Genomic DNA, 26,659 nt, shown 5'->3' with positions numbered 1-26,659 from the left:
TAAACTGAAATATCTAGTATAGCTTTGTCTTAAATACTCTAAACAAATACAGTGGGGGAAAGATAAATACACTGAATCACCCATTGCATCGGAGATACAATTTTATATATATATATATATATATATATATATATATATATATATATATATATATATATATATATATATATAAAAATTGTGTGTATCTATCAATGAGTAATTAAAGGGCAGAAAGCATACATTGAACTATATCCATACATTCAGTCATACAATAGGCAATAAGTATTCCCATGCTTTAATGCAAGTAAAAACTGAATATAAAAAAAAAAAAACTATCAAACTATTTATAAAGAAATAAATATAGTTAGAAAGAATTTCCTTGTTTAAACGGTTGTTTAAATGACCAATTATAACGTGGGAAAAGACAAAGCTTATTAACCAGATTGTTTTTCTGCAAAAACCACTAGATGTACTACGAACAAGAAAAAAATATTCATACATTTAAATGCTTTCACAAACACATCCCGCGCCCTGCTTTCATAACCACACGAGTACTGTACGTACAGGACATGAGCCGTAGCTCCACACGCCGTCCACACGAGGGCGCAATAAGGCAATTTCTAACAGGCGCATTTTTTCTCCGCTGTTGGCGCAGCGCTTAGTTTGCTGGTGTTGTCTGTGTGATGTGCGTCGACTTTATCTGGTCTTTCGACACACTGCTCCATTCTCTTCATCACCAGGTCGAGCAGAGTGACCACTGCTTTGTCCACTGCTGCTCCAGTGGCTGCACTCGTCTCAAAGTACGGGATGCTGGAAGTGAGAGACGGGACAATTAACAATGTTGAATGGGATGTTTAAGGAAGTCTGAAATTGCTTGAAGCTTGGTCAATTAAAACAAATGTTAAAGAAATATCTCCAGATTAAATGACAGCACTAAAACACACTGAATCCAGGATTTGCAATAACATAATGTGGTGATATTCCATAATAAACACTGAATGAATAGTCCACTGAGATACACATCACAAATGAATATCCACATGGCCACTCACTATAGATTGGAACACACACCTGCCCCTTTACCCCATTCACGTCCGCAGTGGCCTTTATAATAATAATGAAACTATAAAGGGCCTGGCTGTCGTCTCTCTCTGCAATTTACATCACATAACCTGCTGTTTTGCTGCAAACCATAAACCAAAACTCTGTTTACTAGCGCGCGGCTTCTGCGTTCCCACCGTTTAAAATCGTTCCTGCGGACTCTCGACTGTCATGTTTATTTATGCAGTTACACTTCATTGGGAAACCCTGCAGCAGAGCAGCCAAAGTAAAAACACATATCTTTTGAGTGTTTGTAGTTTGGCTGTGTACTGCGTTGTGATTAGCAATAAAAGGTCTAACATACAAATTAGAATTGCAATTTCAATTGAAAGTTGCGTTTAGGTTTTTAAAACATGACTGATCTATGCACTTCCTCCTGTAGATCTTCAAAAATAAAGATGGTGAACAGAAAAAAACCCCAAAAGGAAGCTCATCTCCATTTTGTACATTTACATTATTATTACATTTTGTCCCACTTTAGCCTGGTCTATTAACAAGTTTGCTACATTTTGCTCCCAGCCATGGATGACTGAGACATTATCTGTATACAAACTTGCACACTCTCGATGACAGTGTGCACTTTTCTGTTTCCTCCCTTAGGAACAAAATAATTAGGGTTCACTGTCATTGACCTGTGGCCCTAAAAGAGAGAGAGCAAGTCTGCAAATGAGATCCTGGAATAATTATAATGTAAAAAATTATATATATATATATATATATATATATATATATATATATATATATATATATATATATATATATATGGGGTGTGGTTTATGTTTTGTTTGAATAAAAGTTGATGATCTTTGGCAGGTTATATTATATTTGGAGTTTTAAAAATATTTGCCCCCTTTTAACTGCCATTGTAATGCTCTACCCGGCGTACGATCTGTATGTAGTGACAGCTTTATGTAGTGTTTCTGTGTGTAGAGTCTGAAGTTTAATCCTGAGCTTTGGTTAGCAATTCAAAGGTTCTTTCCCTCTACTTTCCCAGCCTGCAGTAAGTTTGCTGTAGAGAGATTTGCAAGTCTAAACTTTCTTTAGTAGTGTATTCCTGTGACAAATATTCCTGGAATAAACCCTGGTTCACCATGACCCTGATCAAGATAAACAATCGCTGGAGGTAAATGAATAATTGAATGTAAATTCTCCCTAAAGTTCATCTTTCACTGAATTAAAATGACACCGTGATTACAGCCCTTACACGCAGCAAGCCGTGAAGGTTCACTGCATAATTACAGTGGAGATATTTTATGTGTCGGATTACAATAGAACCGCACTGGACTGTAGAGCGCAACATTAAAGCTACAAAGGTAACCACTGAAAAACTATTACACGATTAATTACGAACAATTACAGCTGAGGAGTCATTTTTAACACCTTCTGCACGTATAGACTGTCAAAATGCGTAAAACTTCGAAAGCAACAACTAGCGGCAGCATGATGTATCCAGTCCAACCGGTGCTCTGCCTGATGTGATGATCTGAAATACTTGGAAAAGTTTTAGAGTATTAAAAAATTATTATTATTTTTTTTTTTTACTGAAGCTTGTGAAAATGATGTCTTCACTCTAATCCACCACTTGTTCTCTAGACCTGCTTCCCATTTCTTCATTTCTATTACTTACAGACTCTCAGCATGTTCTGTAGCAGATGTCGAAAGCTGCTGCTGTCACACTGTTATTCAAGTCAAATAAACATGCCTTTTAAATCAAATACAGACAGTGTTAGTTTAGGAGATTACTGAGTCTTATTACTGTTTCTATTTATTTGTCAGGATTCAGATCTCGTCACACTACAGAAAAAGACACTGCGGAGTATTTAATGATCTCGACGCTCAGTGAAGTTTTAGAACATTGCTTCTGATCTTGAAGCTTTTTCCGCTGCAAGAAAGACCAGATGTTTTTTTTTTCCAATTTTGATAGTTGATATTTTCTAAACTACAATTTGCAATTAGTAGGTGTGTGAAGGTCGAGTAATAAGTGTATTTTCTGCTGTGACTCTGGGAATATGTTCATCAACAATACAAAAATTTCTCCATAACACTAAATTAAATAAAGTACAAATACAACACCAACTGCTACATTTACACATTCAATTCCCCAGATAGAACTGGTACTTTAAACACCCCACATCACCTGTATGAAGAAAAAAATAGATTTTAAGCAGAATGAAGGAATCTAATGATATGTCAGTTGTTTTAGTTTCCTCTGCAGCTTTCTGTTGTTCTAACACAAGACTCCATTATCATGATTCATAACTGACTTGCATTTTCTATTCAGTCAGAAGAGCTCTTTCTCAGGCTCTTTCTGACAGCGTTTGATAGTTGATCATTCCTAAACGACACTTTGCAATGAATCGGTGAGTTCATGTGCAGGTCGAGTGAGGAGTGTATTTTCTGCCATGAATCTGGGAGAGTATGTTCATCAACAATACAAACATTTTCACTAATATCTAATACTGATAAAATTCATAAGGTTGTACTAATTATATTTACTCACTTTTTTTAATACCTTTATTAAAATGATAAAGTGATAGTGCTGAATGATTTTCACACTTGACTCTACCTCTAACACTCACCCGTATTTATCCGCCAGTTCTTTAGCTTGCTTCTCCTGGACTTCTCTTTGATCCGCCAGGTCCGCTTTGTTTCCGATGAGAACGATATCCGGATTTTCGCAGTAGGCATTTGCCTGTAGCTGACCTTCACATTCAAACAATTCATCAACTCGTGTTTCATTTTCAGTTGAGAAACAGATAAAGATTCTCTCTTGATAACCGCAATCTATTTGATTTCTACATTATCTATTACTGTTAGGATTATTACTCACTCATCCAGTTGCGGACGTTCAGAAAGCTTTGCTGACTCGTCAGGTCGAACATGAGCAGAAATCCCATTGCGTCTCTGAAGAAAGCTGTCGTCAAGCTTCTAAACCTGTGAAGAAGATGATAATATTAATATCAAGAGTAATAATACTGCACAATAAATTAACATGAACATTGTTTAACAATGAACAAAGTTCAAAAAAGACCTCAGCACAAAATGATTGAACATTAAGACTAAGACAAGTTTTTCTAACCACATCAATTTGCCAGCACTTTCATTTTCTTTATTAAACCAAAAGCTTGTCTTAGGAGTTTTGGAGTAGGAGTATTGTCTCTATTGCTAGTTAAAAGATTACATTCAAATTGTTGAATTTAAAGTCATTAAATAATCAGACAATTGTAAAAGATACAGAAGAATTTCAACTGATCCTAAAATCTATATATTTGATCAGTTTATCTGTTCTGAAATGATTTAGACATTTCAGTCGAATTCAAGACCATTGAATCCATTTGATTTCAAGTGTTTTAAAATAGGGAGAAGTTTTAAAGAGATTCTCCGTGAATAAACCAGGATGTTTATGATCTTATATTTCAACTAATGAAATATTTGAGCATTATAAAGTCGAACCTCTCCTGTCCTGCTGTGTCCCAGAGCTGCAGATGCACTTTAAAAGTCTTTCCTGTAGTTCCATTCGAGCTGTTAGTGCTGTACACCTACATCACACACAAACACACACACATAAGTTCATCACCATACCAACGCAAGGGACAACAACCTAAAATATTTGCTAATTATACTTCTTCCACATATGGGCCACTTCTAGTATTACTAATGATGTCATATATTATTCTACATATTCATATTACACAGTACAATATGACAGGACATGTTTTGATTAGAAATGTAATAAAGGTGGAGTAATGATGACATCACTCTGAGGTGAGTTATTTGCCTACGGCATGCAAAAATAAGCAAAAACCAAATATTACATAACTCTTATGATACTTAATTCTCATTCAGATCATCACTATTTACATAGCTGAAATTTGTTTAAGTGCAGGTGTGTGTGTGTGTGTGTGTGTTCACGAGTCACCCACTGAGTTTGTTTGAATCTGACTCAATAACTGTGTGTATGTGTATAGTGATGGATTCTCTCTCTTCATTAGCTTTTGCATATGGCACTGGTTTTATGTGCAAAACACACACACACACACACACACACACACACACACACACACACACACACACACACACACACACCAGATAACAGAAAATAAGGTGATTAGTGAAAGAAAATTCATGCTTTCATGCAACATCCTGTATTTTACACCCACACACATACACACGCTGGTAGATAATAGCGATATAGAAAAAAACACACTGAGTTCCCACACACACACCCACACACACACACACCGTATTAATCCAATTAATCATTATTTACACACAAAACACAGTCACATGCCGTCATATACACACCCTACATCCTGCACATGACTCACACACACACACTAAAACAGACTAATCCAGTGCTTATAATGGTAATAATCCATGTTGTTGTATGAATATATTAGTCATATAAAGCAATGCAGCCCACTTATTATACTACAGTATAAACCTTTCTTCTTACAGAGAACAGAAGCCGTACACTCTAAACTATATACTGTATGAAACTATTTAGGTGCACATGTTCTCCAAAACACTGTAGAACTGTTTTTTTTTTTTTTATCAAAACTGTTAGCTTGCTGCGTTTCTCTGTTCCATTCTCTTTTATAGCATTTGTACACCACCACACCACTACAACAGTAACTTCTTCGTTTTCAAATGTGATTTACTACGGCTTTACTGCGTTCAAATGCTTGTTTCTAATGTTTGTATATTTCATTTATGCATAAATCATTATACATTCTAGATGCCTATACCTTCACAACTAAACAAAATGCTGGATCATGTTTTGTTTCCAGTGAATAGAGATTGTAATGGTACAGCATATAAATACATCCTTTATAATTATGTTCAAATCTTTGGGTCACAGTCTAGAAAAGACCCACGAGTGTAATAATTGTGTCCACATTAAAAAAAATGTCATTCAAGGATTGTTGTATGTTCAGATATCACAATATAAACAGCTCTTCCAGAGTGTCCCACATTTACTTTATTATATTTTTACACAGCCACCCATGAACATTGTCCTTCCAGTTCCCACCTGAACCAATCAGATCAAACTGACCCAAAAAAATCTAAATCATTAATTTATTCATCATCGCCTGAGGAGAAAAAAATCACAGACAAAAAAGCTTTAAAAAAAGGAGAGAGAAGAATGACTGAAAATATGTAGCAGATTGTTATCATATATTTTATGTCTGATACATTATTTATAACCGTTTTTATATAATCTCCACAACAAACCACGCAATAAGATAAACAATGAGTGGAATCTCCCATAACCGAAATTATTCCTCCCCCTGAACAAGTAGCAGATACAATATTATTTAGACGCCTTTAACAATACTCCAAAAGACACATAAACGAGGCAGATATAAGCAGTACTCTGATATGTTTATGCATTTTGTGTGTGTGTGTGTGTGTGTTAAAAAGAAAGTGAGAAAGAGAGAGAGAGAGAGAGAGAGAGAGAGAGAGAGAGAGAGAGAGAGAGAGAGAGAGAGAAAGATCTAAACCATTTCCGGACTTTTTTCTCCTTTCATTTAACACAATTATCTGCGATTACTTGAATGGACAATTTACGGTGTACTCTCACTGCTCACTGGGCTACTGAACTTTCAGAATATACCATCACACAAAATTATGAGCGATTCTCACCACTGTTTAAGAGCATTCTGTAGATGTGCCAGAAGAAGAAGGTAAGGAATTGCTATGCCACTCTCATGGCGCAAATGTTCCAGGGCAGAAAAGAAATGGAGTTGCTCTGATTACTGCATTCAACAGTAACAGAGGTCCAACAGCTGTCTTGCTGAGAGAAGTGCTTTTTGGTGCCTGAGTCTGCAGAGCCTTCTAAGTAACCTGGGTTCTGAAATGAAGCTGTCCCTTTAATATTCAGGAATCTCGAATGGCATGGGGGAATAGTACCTAACATTGCTGCCTCGAAGCGCCAGGCGCTCTGGATTAATCCTGAGCTCAAGTTTTTGTCTATGCTGAGTTTATGTGTATGTTCTCCCCATGTCCATGTGTGGTTCCTCTGGACTCTACATGTACACCTCTGAAATGCATACCAGTAGGAGTTCTGCCTAAGAGAAATTGCCCTGTGTGTGAATATGCATGTGTATGCCATACAATGGACTAGCATCCAATTCAGGGTGTATTCCACCCTCATCCCCAGTGTCCACAGAATAGGTTGCCTGACCAGCATAAAGTGGCTGCAAGTGAATATTAAGTGTGGAGATATAAGTCAACCAACCAGAGATCACCAAAAGCCATTGCCAGAGAATATAACTGTTTAAATCAGGAGCGACAATGCAACCTTGCACCTCCTTGTCTGGTGTGAGTAATGCCTAAATGTTTCAATCGGATTTTCTTGCATCCATCTTCTGGTGCACCTTTAGGATTAGTGAAAGACCCACCGGCTCGACTTGCCCTTCCGAGATCTCCAGTCACCTTTCCAGGTGCATGCTGTGAAAACTTGTGGGGCACTAAGGAGCTCACACACCTCACTTCTCCTAGCGAGCTCTCTGTAGGCATTTTTAACACTAGCCATCTTCCCCTACAATCCGATTATCTCAGACCTGACCTGGCTTTATAGCCACAATTCTCCTATTAGTTCCAAATACCCAAACCAAACCAAATCCCAGTTTGTTTTTAATCACATAATGATTAGCATCACCAAATCCCACTAAACCCTTGGACTGTAAACATTAGTAATTTTGAACGTTTGAACATAAAAGTTTTAATGTTCATGCTGTAAAAGACCACCTCTCCAATTTGAGCAAAGATTTATCAGCGCCCACTGCTTGTGCCAGGCTCTTTATTACAAGGGGAACAAAAATTTCGTTTGTCTATTTTGACTATTAAGATCTACACAACATTACATAACACCAAGTGGCATTAAGGGTCACACCGAGTGTGTGATGCACACTTGACACAAATAATGTTTAAATAAAATGTTTCAAATCCTTCTGGCATGAAATGAGCACTCAAAGATTTTATGCATTATGAATTGCACCACTAGGCAGAACACGTTAGAACGACCGATTCAAACCTAATGACAACAACAAACAGCCAAAAGCTCCTATTGTTTTCACAATAGACAATATTGTATTAAATAAATTAATCCATGATCCTATAACGTGATCTGTCTAAATGCCAGTCTCTGAACATGTAAAGGCAGAGATGTAAATATTTGATTACAGACCCTATAAAAAAATTATAGTGCACTCAACCAGATGACTGAACCTAAAGAAGAATTTCTACATGCTTTTTAACTGAGGTTGTAGCAGAAATTTCCATTGTCTGTATGCAATAGCATTAATAATCATGAGCTATGCCACCTAAACACATCACACACAGGCACCAAGGCTTATCAACAATTTTTGAGAACCATTAATAATACATTTTATACATAAGGACTGACAAAGTTTAGTGTCAGTGAATACACTTTATTACAAGCCCAATACATGTGGCAGAGCTTATAACCTACATATACTGTATGGCTTAGAGTTTGTGTTCAATCATACAACTGAGCAGTGGAGGGTTAAGGACCTTGATTAAGGAAACAGTAGTGGCAGCTATGTGGTGGTGGGATTTGAACTCACCACCTTCTAATGAGAAGTCCAATATCTTAACCACTGAGGAAGGTTCCTTCACATTTTTTATTTTAATATTTCCATACTTTTACCAGACTGCAGACTTTCCCAAAGATGTTGAAGACCATATTTAACATATCAAATAATTATTTGAAATGACTATAACTTTTTCTTGACCTTGTGCAGATCCAGTCTAGCAGCGTTCTTTTATCAGCGCTGAGTATCTGCTCCGAGCTCAACGGGAAAAAATAACTTTTGGATATGTCCACACTGTCCAAATTCTTTGCAGAGTACTGTATATTTAGAGTATACAGTGGGTTAACTGGTTGGCATTGTCTTGTGTTGTCTTGTATTGTCTGTTTGCACTGTCTGTCTGTACTGTTTTTCGTCTGCACTGTTTGCACTAGGTTGCACTCGATGCACTTTATGTAGCTTTGTGTTGTGTTGTAGCTCTATGTTGTTTAGTGTAGCACCAGGGTTCTGGAGGAACGTTGTCTCGTTTTTACTGTGTACTGTGTACCACTGTGTATAGTAGAAATTACAATAAAAGCCTCTTGACTTGACTTGACTAATATGGATTCGTTTGAAAACGCATATTTTTCTCTGTGGAGCGATGAGCAACTTTTGAGAAACAATTAAAAGCTAAGTGTGGAGCCATGGGCTTTTAGCCGAAAAACGGCGTTGCCGAATGTATCCGGATTAGTGTAGACTGTCAGGGAACCACCTCCTCCTACACTCAGCACACTCGCACAGCCTCGCCCTCCTACTAACCACCTTCACCCGTCTCCAATCTACTCTCCCCTTCATGTGTGTCATGCACAGAGCCCTTAAACACACTGAAAACCAACTGTACCCTACATGTGTGTCGTGCACAAAGCCCTTAAACACACTGAAAACCAACTGTACCCCAGGCTCCAAAAACCAGGTAAAAAGTCTATAACAGCAAAACAGGGACTTGATCTAAAATATGTTCAGAAAGCAAATATGATGGTATGATAATGTGTTCTAATTAGAGAAGGAATTCATCTGTCTTTGATTATCTGATAATACTGTATAGGCTTATCATAACCACAAATCTGTCTTTCAAGTGTTTGTGAATAAATTGTTTAGGGGAATTGTTGGTGAAGTTTATCTCCATACACCACACTGTGACCACTCCCTTTCACTATCTAAACACATTTTACCACCACATTTTATTCTTAAATGAAGATGAAGAGAGTGAAAATCATGACTACATGGGCCAACACAAAGAGGATTAAAACAAAAACGGGTTTAGGATGCCAAAAGGAAACAAATAAACACCAACAAAAAGTTTTTTGAAGCTCTCAGAACAAAGAAAGAGCACAATCATCAACACTGGAGTAATGCAGCTAGAGGAGTGAGGACTCATGTGAAGCATTCACTCTGTTATATTACAGTATCTTCAGAATGTTTTGTTCTGGTCAGGGTTTAAATGACTCATTTATTTATTACATTTATTACTTTGCGAAAGAGAACCAACTGATTTCATTACAAAATACTGAAGGCTCATGTGAATTATGAAAAGCTTAGGAGTTACAATAAGCGCCAAGATTTTAATCTGAAATTGATCTACTTCCGTTCTAGTTAGGAGTCATAGATCCTTATTTAAAATGATACAAAATCTAATGTCTGTGCACTCCAAAGTCTAAACCGTCCACCCTGAGAGACACCATTGCCGGCTGGTTACATGTCCTTCCATTATGGTAGTAATTGATTGAAAAATCGCAATTTTATTTACAAATGAAACAGTTCTAGCTAGGAAATGGTAGAAATGCAACAGTTCTTGTTAACCATTGTTTGCCTGTTTCTTGTTAAGTAGTTAATGTATTTCCCTGGAAATATTTCCAGAGCTGGAAGGCAAACAAGTCCATGAGTACATTTTTGATAGTATTGTGCAGTAGTAAGGGATTCATTTAACAAAGAGTACTTATACAGCATTTGAAACAGTTTTCAACCCTTCTGCTGTCAGAGGTAAGGACTGATCTGATTGTAAATTTGTCAATTTGAACATATAATACATGTTAATTTTTTTTTTAAATCACCCCAATTTTTGTTTTTATAAAGCTGCTTCTTGACCTTTTCTTTGTGTGCTCATGATTTAGGATTTCAAACAAGATGGAAATAAGGAAGAGAGGAAGAAACTCACCACTCGTTTTTCCCTGAAGTCAATGCCCACGGTAGTGATGAATTTGGGGTTGAACTTGTTGTCTGTATAGCGGTAAAGGAAGGTGGTTTTTCCCACTCCTGAGTCTCCGAGAGCCAGGAGTTTAATCAAATAATCATAGTCCCCATCAGTCATAGTGCTGACTGCGCTTAACCTATCAAAATACACACACACACACACACACACACACACACACACACACACACACACACACGCAAAAAAAGGATTATTGGAATTCTCCATTGGGGTTCAAATAAATACATATTGCTTTATTGGAAATTAAAATTGCTCCATTGCAGCTTTGATTCGGTCATATTTGTTTAATTTTCCAGTGATTTCATAAAGCTCAGATACCAGATAATTTTTTTTTACAGTATCTGAAATCAGAAGAATCAAAAATCATCAAATCTCAGTGAATGCATTTTAAATGCAAAGCAAACTATTATTTTTTATACAAAGCAAATTTATCACTTTTGTACCATTTTCAACGAGACATATACGGCCTGTAAACCCCTGTTCATGAGACATTTACAGCTACTGTAGCCTTAACACATTTTACTGAAGATCAGTTATAGTTGCTTTGCATTCATAAAACTAATGTGGTTCGGGTTACACACTGACACAAACATTCAAAGATATTGAAAATCACAGCACAGCCTGGCAGTGTCTGGGTGACAAATGTTTGCACATAATGAAATTAAGTGATTAATACTGAAAAGAGGAAAAAAAAAAAAAACCTGGCATCTGCTCTACGCACTCCAAAGCCACAACAGACATCAAATCCTGATACACAAACAAGTCGATTCTAATAATGTGATGCCACTGTTTTAGCCTACCAAAGGTCTCCATTTCACTTCATAACAGTCAAAAAGTAAAAATGTCCACCATGGGAAAGTCTGCAGGACCATTCAGGTTTTCTTATAACCATTCTAACCCTTGAAATGTCACAGGACATGGATTAGGACTTCAGACTGATTCTCTTTAAGCACAGAGTTCATGAGAAAGGCGAAGCAGGAGAGCGAAAGAGAGAGATTAGCATCAATGACCTTTTGTGCCTCATTGCCCATATTAAGCAAAGAACACAGAAAGCCCTGTTCAATCACAAGTATTTTTTCATGTTTTCTGCATGTGTGTTGTTTAGAGGAGACGGCACATGATTTGGAGCCTGAGTGATCAGACGACACAAAACATCCAAATAGCTTTAGGTGTTTAACAGCTCATAACCTTTATACATGTTTAGTGCAGAAATAAACACATGGCAATACACATCTACTGTAAATTGGCCTTAAAAATAAAAGAAACATCTCTAATTCCTGAATAGCATCAGCATGCATTATGCGTTATTATAATTACAACACCTGCACGTAAACACAATTTATGATTATTTTATAATTTTCATTATTTCATTATATCATTTGAATCCATTTTCCCCAATCAATGTTTTTAATAAACAGACAATATAAAATAAACTAAATGTCAAAAATTGCAATGTAATTCTGGGTTCTAAATGACTGCCGAAGAGTCTAACTTGCTTGCAGTCTAACTTTAAGACATCTTAACGATAAACATTGCTAGAAAACATTTCATGCTGACGTCTATCATGATTTTGAGCCATGGTAAAACCTTTGGTCTGTACAGTAGGTCAATTCATATTTTTACCTCAGTGATAACAGAAAGTCACGGATGCCCATAGGAGGGTTTCAAAATTCTAAAAAGCTAATAGTCGTACATTAAAAATAAATATTCTTAGAACCAATAAACTTCAGGTATAACTTTGATTACTTGCATATTTTCAGGTCAAACCTATTAACCAGAACAGTTGTTTTCAAAAGCTTTTTAGCCACGTGACATTAAGTTTTCATGTACAACTGTAGTGTTTGTCTTGTCAAAGAAATTCTATTTTTTGTTCTCCTATAAAATTACTATATAATCATTAATTATATTAATAGAATGAAATATGATAATTATATCTCTATCATATAATTCTACTGTACTGTAAGTTTCTTTGATGTCTGATGGACTATTGGGTCTCTATAACTCAACACAATACAATGTTCCAGGGTGGCATGTAGAAGAGGCCTTAAAGAGTGCTGTGCAGGTTTCATAATCACGATACCAGCATGGCCACACAGACTGAGCCCACCACTGGATCTCCCCATTGGGCTAGACTCACTTACAAGCCTGGGCATGATGCTGAAAACTGCATTTTTGTTAGTGATGTGGCTCTACATTTGCCTTATATTCAGTGGTAAATGTTCGACTCCTGCTGTATGACAGCTGTATTTACTGCAAATGCTGCGTCATTTACCACTTTGTGACTTTGATCAAGGTCTCAGCATGCTTGCAAACACACACAAGGGGGGTATCCAGGTCAGTCTCGTCAACCTGTGGTGGTTACCCAAGCTTTTATGTGGACTTAAGTAACTACCTTTTGTGTTAAATTGGAACTGGGGGAAAAATAATGTACAGTGCAAATTCTGGAAAATGCCCAGAAGTTGAACATTAGAGTTTTACTCAATTTCCAACATGACCATAACACAGCAATGTAAACATAAACAAGGAAAACCATAGAACATCTCACCAAAACTCTTGGGAATAATTTATATATGTTAATGAATAATGTGTTCATGTATTCAAAAACTAGAAAGGTTATTAGACATCAGCATATTTATGTCACCAAATAAAAAAGAGTAGAACTTTATATAACATATGATGTGAGCAAGCAGACTGGCTAATGTATCCATCCACCCATATATACGGTATAATACAGTCCATATATAGTCAACTTGTTGAACCAATGAAACATATTTTAGGTAACAAACAAACAAACAAACAAACAAATGTTAGCTGGCATCAACGGGGGCAAATGTGGAGCTGACTGAGGTTAATCTACTAGACCATCCTGTTCAACATCACATTAGCCAGGCACCACAAAAGTAGGTCAATCCTTTTCTACCCACTTTTTTTTCTCCGTGGTCTTTAAGAAAGCTAGTCTTTAAACTAAACTCCATAATAATACTGTGCTTTCTAAAGCAACCCAACATGACTAGCAACAGGTCTAACATGCTAAACTAGTTTAACTTTGGTAGTTAACCAGTCTGATGAGGAAATTCAAATCAGGATCTAATCAAATTTTAATATTGCCACATATTTATCCTTTGGGGTAAACATTTTTAAAAGTATACAGAAATAACCTCAGGCATTTAGCTATATTAAAATGCCTTGATCCACAGATTAAGGCTACGGATGCTGAGAAATATCACATCAATATATGTCAATATAGATGTCAAGCCCTATAACCTTTCCATTTATGAAATACTGTGGCATTCTTCCTCCTCACACTCGCTTGCAAGCACGCACACTCAGTTGGGTCTCTGGCTTTCTCTATAGGAGCCAAGCAGACATCTGTAGTGGGGAAGACAGAGGAGGAGGAGAAAGGTTAACAATGCTGTGAGCGATCGATGTTACACAGGAACCATGCAGTGAGAGGAAACAAAGGCTTAAAGGAACAATTTACCTCCAAAATGCTAATGCTAATAATGTTAACAATGAATGAATAAACAATAGCAACATCTGTACTAGTTTTGCAGTTGAGTTACACAGTACCCCATAGATGGTCAATATATGTATAAGGTTTTTAGGTAATGTGTCAGTTATGATCATACTCATGTTAAGTGGCTACCAGGAAACCCCCTAAAATCATAGCTTATTGCTTAGCTTCTTTATTCAGATAATATGCTAAAAGTATGCTTATTGATTTTAGCTTACTTGCAAACTTCTTGCACTTTATAAGTAATCCTTCTGCCAAAACAACAGCACTGCATTTGCATATTATGCACATAAATTAATTACATACATAGACAGAGAAACTGACAGAGAGCTGTTTGTGCCAGTTATTAAATAAATGGTAATTTTAAACAGCTACTGATTTGGAAAGATTTGTTACTATATTTACATACATGTTTGGCATTTGGCAGGAGCCGTTATCCAGAGAATTCTTGACCAATTCTGGCCACTTCTGCAAACACAAACAATCTTATCCAATTTCTTACACACTCTTGACCAATCCTGTCTACTTCTGACACACTTTGACCAATCCTTACCACTTTCTTTTACACTCGACCAATCCTTACCACGTTCTTTTACACTTTGACCAATCCTTACCACTTTCTTACACACTCTTGACCAATCCTTACCACTTTCTTACACACTCGACCAATCCTTACCACTTTCTTACAAACTCTTGACCAATCCTTACCACTTTCTTACAAACTCTTGACCAATCCTTACCACTCTTTTACACACTCTTGACCAATCCTTACCACTTTCTTAACCACTCTTGACCAATTCTTACCAATTGGTTACACTCGACCAATCCTTAACACTTTCTTACACACTCTTGACCAATTCTTACCACTTTCTTACATAATTAGCAATCCTGTCTACTTCTGACCACATTCTTAAGACACGCTTGACCAGTTCCAGCCACTGACACTCACTTTTTAGTGCAAGTTGATTTGTGTGTTGTGTTTGTTAAATGTGTGTCATTGTGCTATTGTTAGTTACTTGGGCACACCTTATGCATACAGAGTTGCTTGCATACATCCATTTATTTGTACTTGTTTTGTTTTTTATTTGGTTGCTTTGACCTTATTTAAAAGCCTAAGCAGGAATGAGGGCTGCAAACGACCTTTTTGCTTTATGCCCAATGTAGACGCCATTGGTTGTCAGTGCGTAACAATGTCTTGTGTATTGTCCCTGTTAAATAAACAAACTAATTATTCAACAACATTATGTAGATACATATTAACCAATCCTACACTCCTTCAGAGATACTCATAACTGTTCCTGCTCACATACTCCAAGACTATTGACCAATCCTCCCCACTTTCTTACACACTCAGGACCAATCCTGTCCACTTTCTTACACACTCTGGACTAATCCTGTCCACTTTCTTACACACTCTGGATCAATCCTGCCCAATTTCTCACTTTCACAGACAATCTTGACCAATTCTACCCACTTCTGTAGACACTCAATGACCAATCCTACTCTCTTTCACAGACACTCAAAACCGGTCCTGCCCACTTTCTCCCACACTCTTGACCAATCCTTCCTAATTTCTCCAACACTTTTGACCAATTCTTCCCAATTTCTCCAACACTCTTGACCAATCTTTACCACTTTCTAAGACACTTTCTCAATCCTGCCTCCTAATGTCTAAGATTACCTAGCAAAAGTACTACACTATTAAACTACAGCATAGACTTTCACAGGCACTCGACCAATCCTGCCCATTTGTAACAACAGTCTTCTCCAATACCACCTACTTCCACAGACATTCTTGACAAATCTTGCCCATTTCTAAGAACACTTTCGACCACTTCCACAGACACTTGACCAATTCCACCCACGTTTGTAGACACTAGACTCCCTTAGAGTGGGGTTAGTTTATCTCTGTGTTTGTAGTAGGGAGTTAGGGAAGTCTTATATTTAGTTTTTTTTTTTTACTTTCAGGTAAGAAAACTTCCAAAATCAGACATTTTTTGGTCTGATCAGACTTTTTTTGGCTTTGGCCCACCCTGAAGACATGCCATTGTACAGTTGTGTATATATGTAAATAATACTACTTGTGTTAACAAAATACTAACACCTTGTATAGCAAACCTTTGTGTGTGTCTGGTTTTGTGTTTTAATAAAAATATCAATTCCTTTGAATCCAGTGCTAGTTACTCTGTGCAGACTAAACCTAGACTGGGTTGTAACACCACTTATGACGCTCTTTAGCAATTCCCACTAACATTCCTAACCTCACACTCCTGACACTCTTAACCTTTTTATATTTTTTTTCTTGAACTTAGTTATTTAAATTTCCCAAAACATTTTCAGTGTCTTTCTTTTTTTGTTTTTTATATACAAGCCAGTATATCTTTTTGAATGTCTGCTTGATTTATGGTGACTGTGCTGCTCCTGCTGGGAAATGACATCACGGAGAAATATCCCATTAAAACAGACTTTTTTTTTTCTTGAAAATTTACAGCATTACAGAATTTTGCCAGACATTTAATGTTGTTTACTGGATGATACTGCAAGTGTGCTACAGGTTAAATAATCCATTTATTTATGCTTTGCGCATTTGTATCATAATCCTTTGGGAAAATGATACAAATGCGCAAAGCTTAAATAAATGGATCCTTTAAAGAGTTCAACAAATTTTAAGGTGCCAATGTTAATTACAAACGCCCAGCATTTTGAAGTTAAGCACTATTATAACTTCAAATTACATTGATTACCGTACACACACATACACACGCTCATAAACACAACAGCTGACCTTAAACGGTAACTCAATAAAACCAGACAGCAGACTGAAGAGATTCTTTGGCATTTAAAGATTAAATGGTTAACGTTAGGAGCAGTGACATAAATTGCTCCTGAGAAGGCCAAAGAACCACATCTTTGTCTATAATAAGATGCGATGTATAACCGCATCTTGTGACTACACATTTGTTTGAATTCAATTGTAACAATGTTTTTTAACAGCAGGATTTAAGTAATAAAGAAGCAATTTCAGACAATTGGCTATTTTCTTTTATTTTTTTTTTTATTTTTATTATTATTAGGCCTGACATTTGTTAAATGCAATATGAGGGTGACATTTAGACAAACCAGAAGGCCTACAGATCACAATCCTATTACAGCTTTTGCTAGTCCTTGTCCGACAACAATATCTGAAGATAAAATCTACAGTAATCCTCCACGGTGGTTACGTTCCAAAACCGCATAAACGAAAAAACACGATAAACAGACACCACCCCAAAATGTTATATTATGTATACAGAACTGTACTGTATTAACATTTTACTTCATTTTATAATTAAGAATTATACTTTAATGCACCGATGTGCATCGGTGAATCTTGCCATCACTAATTCCCAGGAGTATTCCCATTTTGTTTGTGATCTTGTTAACCACAGTAAAGGTTTCTGCATAAATTGCAACATAACATAAGTAGTATTGGCCTGTCCTGTAATTTAAAATGCTTTTAAACATCCCTCTGACAAAGCTGTAAACATTGTACAATCTGGTCCTCACTTAGCTCAATAAGCTTTAAATTGAACTAAACAAAACCAGAATCTTAACCGAGCCTAAAGAAAGTGTATTTTAGTGTACAAAGCTTTAATCAATCAGACCAATTAAAGGCAAATCTATATTATTTAAGAAAACCTAATTTGAAGAATCCACTCAGGCAACATTAGCTTCAATACATGTCCATTCCAAATATACAATGCAATTTATGTCTCTTAACAAATACAGTTACATTTCAGATGTAAATATAATTATCCTCTAAAACAGTGGTCCCCAATCCCTGGGCTGCGGACCAGCACCAGTCGTTGGGTCAATTGGTACCGGGCCACACAGAAAGAATACATAACTTACATTATTTACATTTTTATTTATTATCTGATTCTAAACAATGATTTATTTTGGTAAATTACCGGATTCTCTCTGCCACATCTGTTTATGACTCACTTTTGATGCATGTCATGATGCTTTCTCGGTCACATGTCTTACCTCCACCCGCTACCTTCTTAAAGAGGCTGCTCCGGTCGCTAACACACAGTAAAATAGCGCAAAACTTAAACCCCCAAGCTTGCAAAATGAACAAAAACAACACAGTGGATTCACGTTTATTATTATATTTAGAAAATACCAGTTTTTATAGTCGTATCATTTTATTTTGTTGTATTTATCTGCCAGACCTTAAAGGCCGATCCGTGAAAATACTGACATCCAACATGCAAAAGGTTGGGGAGCACTGCTCTAAAACACGTATTGATACTTTCCTTGAAAAAAAAGAAATCACTTTGTTTTTGCAAGGTCATCTCAATAGCTGTAGAAATGAAAAAGCAAAAAAAAAAAAAAAAAAAGGGTTTCGCAATACAATGTTTTGCAATACAGAGTCTCTGTCTGCCTCATGCATTAACTGCTATGGCACTGACAACAGAAATAAACTTTTTAAAATGTTTCGACAAAAGTTTTTCTACATTTTATATTTTTGCAATTCTACACTTTCCAGATGTTCTAACCTGCATAGAAATCACTTTTGTATGACTTGTCCAGGCAAAACCTGATGGACAAACTTATACAGTATTGTGACACAGTATTTGAGTAGAATACTGACTCCATTTTCATTTTAAAAAGTGGAACACGGACTCAATTTCATTGCTATGAATAATTATATCATTTACAAGTGGCTTAATAGAGAAAAACTTCATCAGTGCTCCAAAAAAAAAAAGAAAAGACAAAATTTGGCCTAATAATTGTTCTGTTTTGAGTTAGGGATAAACTTTAGCCTAAAAGACACAAATGCCAGCAGTTAAATGGGTCAATCATAAAGCATGCATACACACGCACACACAATCGTTCTGTTCTGTCTGGCTAGAAGGAGGGAAACCCATGAGCAATTTGCTGCCGTGTCACATGCTTTCACCCGTTTATATCCTGAACTGGGGAAAATTTGCAAAAACAACTGGAAGATCGAAAACGATTATGGTTGATATTTTTTGTGTTCGTTTTGCCTCACACAATATTTTTGTACAAAATATAATTCCTATTTCCAAAGCTACTAACTGATCACACTTTTTTTACTGCACAGTATATCTGTACAAGCTCCCAAACCCAAAATATTCTCTGTATACCTTTTGCATCTTCATATACGCTGTGTCAGTGTGACTACAAGAAATTCCGTTTGAAGCTTAAAGATTTTCCCCAGAGGAAAAGGAGTTGTAGAAAATGGGTGTGATCACATTCCTGTGTCTACTCATGAAAATGAACATGCACTAGTACACAATTAGAGCACACTTTCAGTGCTTAAAGCTCACAAGCTCTGAAGACACGATTAACAGGTCATATAAAGTGATGTCCATCTCAATTTGTATATTGTATAGAATATGTACGTGGAAAAACTTACCTGTGTGTTTCCTTCTGTTTGACTGTCAGTGGCTGAAAAGCAGCCGCAGGAGTGCACAAGCAGCTGAATGGCAAAAGAGAACACACCCCTGCTCAGGACAGGCCCACTGAGGTTCCTGTGTGTGTGTGTGTGTGTGTGTGTGTGTGTGTGTGTGTGTGTGTGTGTGTGTGCACGCGTAGTCACAGCTATTTAACCTCTGTAGTGGAGCTTTGTCCTATCTGACGTCTTCCGAGAAACGTGAAACAAGCCGCAGGCAATTGTCTCTTCAGCACACACTCACTAACACACACATGCACACACAGAAACCCTAATTATTCCTCCTTCATTCCATAACACACACAATAGTATATCCTATCTAATGAAACGTATTAATTTACTTTTACAGTACATCAGATATGTTTGGTTCTAAAAATCTGATTGGTGTAAAACCCTTGACATCCACCATGTGACTTCATCGACTATAACTTAATTCTGCGTCAGTGCACAGAAATTGAAACCAACAAAACCATTACACAACAGCCATTGTCCAGTCCATGGAATACTGGAATGTTGTTTTAATCATTGCAAATATTATTTATAATAATTCTAATTACGCTGTGAAAGAATAGATTTTTATCATCCGTGGTTTCATACACTCCACCTCGCATCATGCAAAGTTCTCCCTTGATCTTCTCGAGTAATCAAATAATTGTAACGTGTTCCGCTTAAGCGGATTTTTGCTTGTTTACGGCACTCCACCTATTCGTTCAACATAAGCCGGAGTGTGGTGAGACTGTGTCAATTTGAAAAAGCGAGACACAAAAAGAACGACGTTCTGAAACGCTTAATGTACATTTAAATCTGGGTTCGTTACCCGGCGGATTGTCGGATGCTGAACCAAGTTTTCAGAGGATAAAAAAACCCCATAAAACTATGGAAAAGTATTATGCACACAAAACAAATGCAAATGATGTAGGGAATCCTCTGTTGTGCTTGCAGCTTACTTTGTGTACATATTCATACCCCTTCATAGATCTGTAGATCCTCTCTATTCAGATTTGAGATGTTTTATCTTTTCTTTTTTAAAAGCTTTTGTTCATCTGTTGTTAAAATGGTTCAATATGAGGCCAGGAATCAAAAGCTAAATAAGTGTATGTTGTTGCTATACAGTTATGTTTCTATGCAAGGAATCGTTCAGTGCCCAAACCTTGATTAACATAAGTGGTATAAAATATCCCTGTTTTAAATATCCTTGTGGATAGACACCTATGACCACATACGCTGTCCAAGTGTCAGTCTGTTAGCTTAGCTATTTCCAAATCTCTTCTTGACACACCCTGGTGTGTGTAACTACCAACTGAAACAACAATGCATTTACTAAATACACTTAGAGGACTTTAAGATGACTATGAAGGTCACTCGGTCTATATGATTTTTAGATGCGAGTTTATCTGTTATATAAAAGATGATGAACCTGTGTTCTTCAAACCCTTTAAAAATAATAGCAGTTACTTTTTTGAAAATTGAAACAAATATTTTACATTTACATTACATCAAGTAGGTCAATATTTGTAATATAGCCTTATACAGGACACTGGTTGCATCATAATGAGAATAATCAAAACTATGTATATCACATTTGGGCTGTATTTTGCAGTAGCTACCTCTCCTTTGTAGACTTAAGGTGGAAACCAAGGTGTGTATGTGTGTGTGTTTAAGAGTGTAAGAAACTGTTGAGGGAGAATGCTAAAAAATAAATAAATAAATAAATAAATAAAGTTCCAGACAAAGATGTGCATATTAATGAACATAAAAAACATATACGCCATGTCATGGCTTTGAGTACATACCTGGGACCATATCAGTGTCATCTTTAAATGATACATCACAAACAACTAACCAAAAACTTTGTGTCCACTAGAAAACTAAAATAAACGCTTTGAGTAGAAACTCCAACCATAAACAATTTGACAAGAAAACCCCCTACTATAAACGCTTTGACCAGAAACCCCTCCTTTATACACTTTGACCAGAAACTCCTACCTTAAATGATTTGACTGGAAATATTTACCAAATGTGCAGCAACTAGAAACCCCTAAACTTTCACTAGAAACTCCTACCACAAACACTGACTAGAACCGCCTATAATAAATGCTTCGACGAGAAGCTTCTACCATATATACTTCAACTAGAACCTTCTACTGTAAATACTACAATTAGAACCTCCTGCCATACATACTACAATTAGAACCTTTTATGATAAATATTTTAACTAGAATCTTCTATCATAAATACTTTAACTAGAACCTTCTACCATTAATATTTCATCTAGAACCTCCTACCATAAATATTTCAACTAGAACATTCTATATTAAATAATACAACTAGAACCGCCTACCATACTTTACCTAGAACCTCCTACCATAAATACTTTACCTAGAACCTCCTACCATAAATACTTTAACTAGAACCTCCTACCATAAATATTTCATTTAGAACCTCCTACCATGAATACTTTAACTAGAACCTCCTACCATACTTTGCCTATAACCACCTACCATAAATATTTCAACTAGAACCTTCTATAATAAATAATACAACTAGAACCTCCTACCATACTTTACCTAGAACGTCCTACCATAAATACTTTAACTAGAACCTCCTACCATAAATATTTCAACTAGAACCTTCTATAATAAATAATACAACTAGAACCTCCTACCATACTTTACCTAGAACGTCCTACCATAAATACTTTAACTAGAACCTCCTACCATAAATATTTCAACTAGAACCTTCTATAATACATACTACAACTAGAACCTCCTACAATAAATACTAAAACTAGAACCTTCTACCATAAATACTACAACTAGAACCTCCTACCATAAATACTTCAACTAGAACCTTCTATTGTAAATACTACAATTAGAACCTCCTACCATAAATACTTCAACTAGAACCTCCTACCATAAATACTTCAACTAGAACCTCCTACCAAAAATACTACAACTAGAACCTCCTACCATAAATACTTCAACTAGAACCTCCTACCATAAATACTTCAACTAGAACCTTCTACCGTAAACACTACTATTAGAACCTCCTACCGTAAATACTACAACAAAAACCTTCTACCATAAATACTTCAACTAGAACCTCCTTTTAAAAATACTTAAACTAGAACCTCCTACCATAAATTCTTCGACTAAAACTTTTAACCATAAATTCTTCAACTATAAACGCCCACCATAATCGATTCAACCAAAAACCTTTACCAAAAAGCCACTGGTCATCAGTGAATTCCACACATATTGGTTGCAACACCAAACTGAATGAATAAGGATGTCAAACATTTAAACGACAAAAAAAAATGGTTTATTAGCTGCCTCTGAAACTGGCCTCAGACTCATCTCACCGGTAAAAAGTTGAGTTTTTACAGTTTTTGTTCAGTTTATAAAGAGCCTGGAGTCAAACAATGTTAAGTAGTAAAAAGCCAGGAGGTCTTAAAAACCCAGACAAGCTCAGTAGAGAATTGCTGATGATTGCAAGTGACTTCATCTAAATCATGTGGAAGAGCAGAAAAGAGAGAGACATGACTCAAGGGAAAGCTCAAAGCGAGAATGACTTTACCTCCCAATCAATGTGGCTGTGACACACACACACACACACACACACACACACACACACACACACACACACACACACACACACACAATGTAAAAACCCAGTATGTGCCAGTAAACCTCACTCCACACCCAACTGCTCCCTCTTTTTTTTTAAATATTGACTGAAATATGTGTAATAAAATAAGGATCCGACACAGAAATTTCTCAGTGCTGTTTCATTCTCTTCTGCAGTCCCATGATGCTAAAAGTTTATTGCTGCTATCAATTTTAAATCGTAGTTGGAGAAAGGAGACCCAAAACCTACACGTCCATCAGATTTAAAGAACACTGCTAATCAGCCCAGATTCAATGTGTATCCTATATTTAACCTACAGCGCCTCTGGGTTTTTACACGTCAGGATGAATTCATTGAGAAGACTCCAAACAAATAAAAAAAAACAAATTACAAATTGAGCGTTCAAGTCAGCACGTGTTTGTTACTGCATTTGTCATACCGATGAGGATCACGTGCATAGAGAGTGTTGGATTTTAAACTCTGGTTACTTACTAACTCTTACACTGTCTGCCTGAGAAGGTTCTTTGTAGGTTCTCAGGTTTCCTCCCATCTCCCAAGAACATTTCTGAGACACTAAATTGTGTTTGGATTTTGTCATTTGATGGACAAAAAAAAAGTGTGTGGATTTTGTTGTTTAATGGACAATATACACTACATAGAAGGGCTGCAAATAACGGTTATTTTGATAATCGATTATTCGGATGAATTTCCCCCGTATTTATCGTATTTAAAACAAACAACAACAAAAAACTGACTTTTTAAAAATTTGATGTTTTGCTTATTAAAACTATATAAAACTCAAATTCAGGGTAATTATGTATAAAAGTATTTATGCACAAAAACCAAATATTGAGTTTAACTATCTTTGATTTAAACATTTTAACGCTTATAGTAGCTGCTTGTTGAGGGGTGCATGGGGATTTCTCCTTTGAACAAATTCACTCATGCTCTGTTCCTTTCTGTAAAAAACAAACAACAACAACAACAACAACAACAAAAAGCAGCATTTGAGTATGCAAGGTGATGGGTGCAACCATATAAATAATATGCCCGTCTTGATTGGTGAATTCGTGTATAGGTTAGTTACAGTTATGGAGGCCAAACCCGAGGCCCTAAGCAATTGTCTGCTCTGCCTGTAGCTGGCGCTAGCCCTGAGCGTGACAACTGCCCTGTGCACAAAGTCAACTCCATGAAGTTGTGCTTTTTTTTCATGGGTTGGAGTGAAGGATCTCCTGCTATAGAGCTCTGCACCCCAGACCACCTCACCATCAACTACATCAGTATCTGTCTTTACCTTTATCTTTACCCTTGTGTCTGAATGAGCATAAATCTCCACAGGCACACTCCAAAATCTAGAGGAACATCTTCCCAGAAAAGTGGAGGGAATTATAAGAGGAAATCGGGACCAAATGTGGAATGCGATGCACAAAAAGCACATACCGTACTTATGAACAGGTGTCCACAAACATTTGGCAATATAGTGTAGCCTGCACCTACCAGTGTTGGAGTGCATTTTAATGGCAGTGGCAGCTCAATAGTTAAGGCGCAGTACCAGGACCCTCGAAGCAAAGCCCTAAACTTTTTTAATGCTCCTAACAAGCTGGGATATGCAAAAGAAAAAAAAAGCCTACAGTATATAAAACAACACAATACTATAGTATTCCCTACAAAATAAATCACTTTTGCAATCCCATTTCCATTCACACTGTTAGCTGGGTAGCTTTTATGAGAGGGTATTCCAGGTGTCCTGAAGTCTCCATAGAATTAAGAAACACTGGTGGTTCTCATGTTATACTTAAAAAAACGGTTTTCCAAAAAGACATTTCAGGCTTTTTTTTTAATGACGATTAGACACTTGCTAAAGAAATGTCTTTGCTTGGCTTTTGCGTTATTTTTTTTCGAAAGCTATTATATTTTGCCTTGCACAAAAATGTAAATGTGTTTTGCAGGTGATAAGAACGTACTAAATTATTCACTTATAAGGAAAATGCAAACGCAAAGGCACATTTTGCTGAACATGTCATAATTAACATTGGAGTTACATTCAACAATTACGACGTGCCTGTGTTTGCATTTAAAAGGGTTTGGTGCATTTATTTTAATTATTTTCGCCAAAATTAAGATTGCAATAATGCCAAACACTGATGCATGTAAAAGCAGACGGAACACTCAGTTACATAATACACGTGTATATAATTAGACTTCTGAGTTTGCACATATATACACACTACTTAGACAAAAGTTTGTAGACGGTAAGATTCTTGAGTTTATTTACTCATTTCCTATTATAATAACCGTTAACTCTTTTGGGAAGATGTTCCACTAGATTTTGGAATTTGCTCGTGTAGACTTTTTGCTCATTCAGCCACAGGGGTCAAGTCAAGTCACATTTATTTCTAAAGCGCTTTTCACAACAGACATTGTCTCAAAGCAGCCTTACAGAATTTAACCGTTAAGGGTGAGCGATGTGTATTTATCCCTGATGAGCAGTCATGGTGACATGGCAAGGAAAAACTCCCTTATATTTTATGAGGAAGAAACCTTAAGAGGAACCAGACTCAAAAGGGAAACCCATCCTCATTTGGTGTGATAATACATTTTTGAACAATACAGAACACTGGAGAGTGAGAGCTAATTTCATGAGCACTGGAATGTAAGATTATGTCGTTCCTACAGTCTTATACAGTCATTTGAGATTATGAAACCAGGAGCTACTGAGCAACTCATAAAATAGCTCAACATTTGCAATCATCATAGATCCAACACCAGCTTCTCCATGCCAGAGCCTTTAAACACTTAAAGAGGTCCAATGTCCAAATCCACATGAAGTGGGATCCAAATGGCGCTGGTACATCTCTAACGGGTGTTAGTAAAGTCATGTACTGATGTAGGGTGAGGAGGCCTGGGGTGCAGTCAGCTTTATAACTCATCCCAAAGGTTTTCAGTATTGTTGTGGTCAGAGCTTTATAGCAGGTCAAGATCTTCCACTCCAACTCATGTAAGCCATACCTTCATGAACCTTCGTGTACAGGATCATTGTCATGCTTGAACAGGTTTGGGTCTCCTAGTTCAAGTGAAGCTAAAATTGAATGCTACCACATCCACAGACATCCTACACCATTCGGTACCTTCAAATTTGTGATAGCAGGTTTCAAGTCAGGTGTCGCAATACT

At 36.6% G+C, this 26,659-nt stretch overlaps 1 protein-coding gene across 2 annotated transcripts in view; it reads right to left on the bottom strand.

Annotated features, from left to right (window-relative positions):
- Positions 1-258: 258 nt before the first annotated feature.
- rab27b (RAB27B, member RAS oncogene family) overlaps positions 259-26,659 on the bottom strand; it is a 42,831-nt gene continuing 16,430 nt past the window's right edge. The window contains exons 1-6 of one of the 2 annotated variants that reach the window (XM_046867378.1): positions 19,824-19,967; positions 10,831-11,002; positions 4,534-4,619; positions 3,911-4,014; positions 3,660-3,783; positions 259-789 (exon numbers count right to left, since the gene is read on the bottom strand). In XM_046867378.1, the coding sequence (XP_046723334.1) occupies positions 600-789; positions 3,660-3,783; positions 3,911-4,014; positions 4,534-4,619; positions 10,831-10,983 (657 nt within the window). In that variant the 5' untranslated portion in view covers positions 10,984-11,002; positions 19,824-19,967 and the 3' untranslated portion in view covers positions 259-599. Of the gene's footprint in view, positions 790-3,659; positions 3,784-3,910; positions 4,015-4,533; positions 4,620-10,830; positions 11,003-19,823; positions 19,968-26,659 lie in introns of those variants that run through there. The other variant, XM_046867377.1, reaches the window with a different exon arrangement.

The sequence above is a fragment of the Silurus meridionalis genome, chromosome 15, assembly GCF_014805685.1.
Source record: "Silurus meridionalis isolate SWU-2019-XX chromosome 15, ASM1480568v1, whole genome shotgun sequence".
In the NCBI taxonomy this organism is placed as follows: domain Eukaryota; kingdom Metazoa; phylum Chordata; class Actinopteri; order Siluriformes; family Siluridae; genus Silurus; species Silurus meridionalis.
Note: the sequence above shows the minus strand (reverse complement) of the source record. Positions and strands in the feature narration are given on the sequence as shown.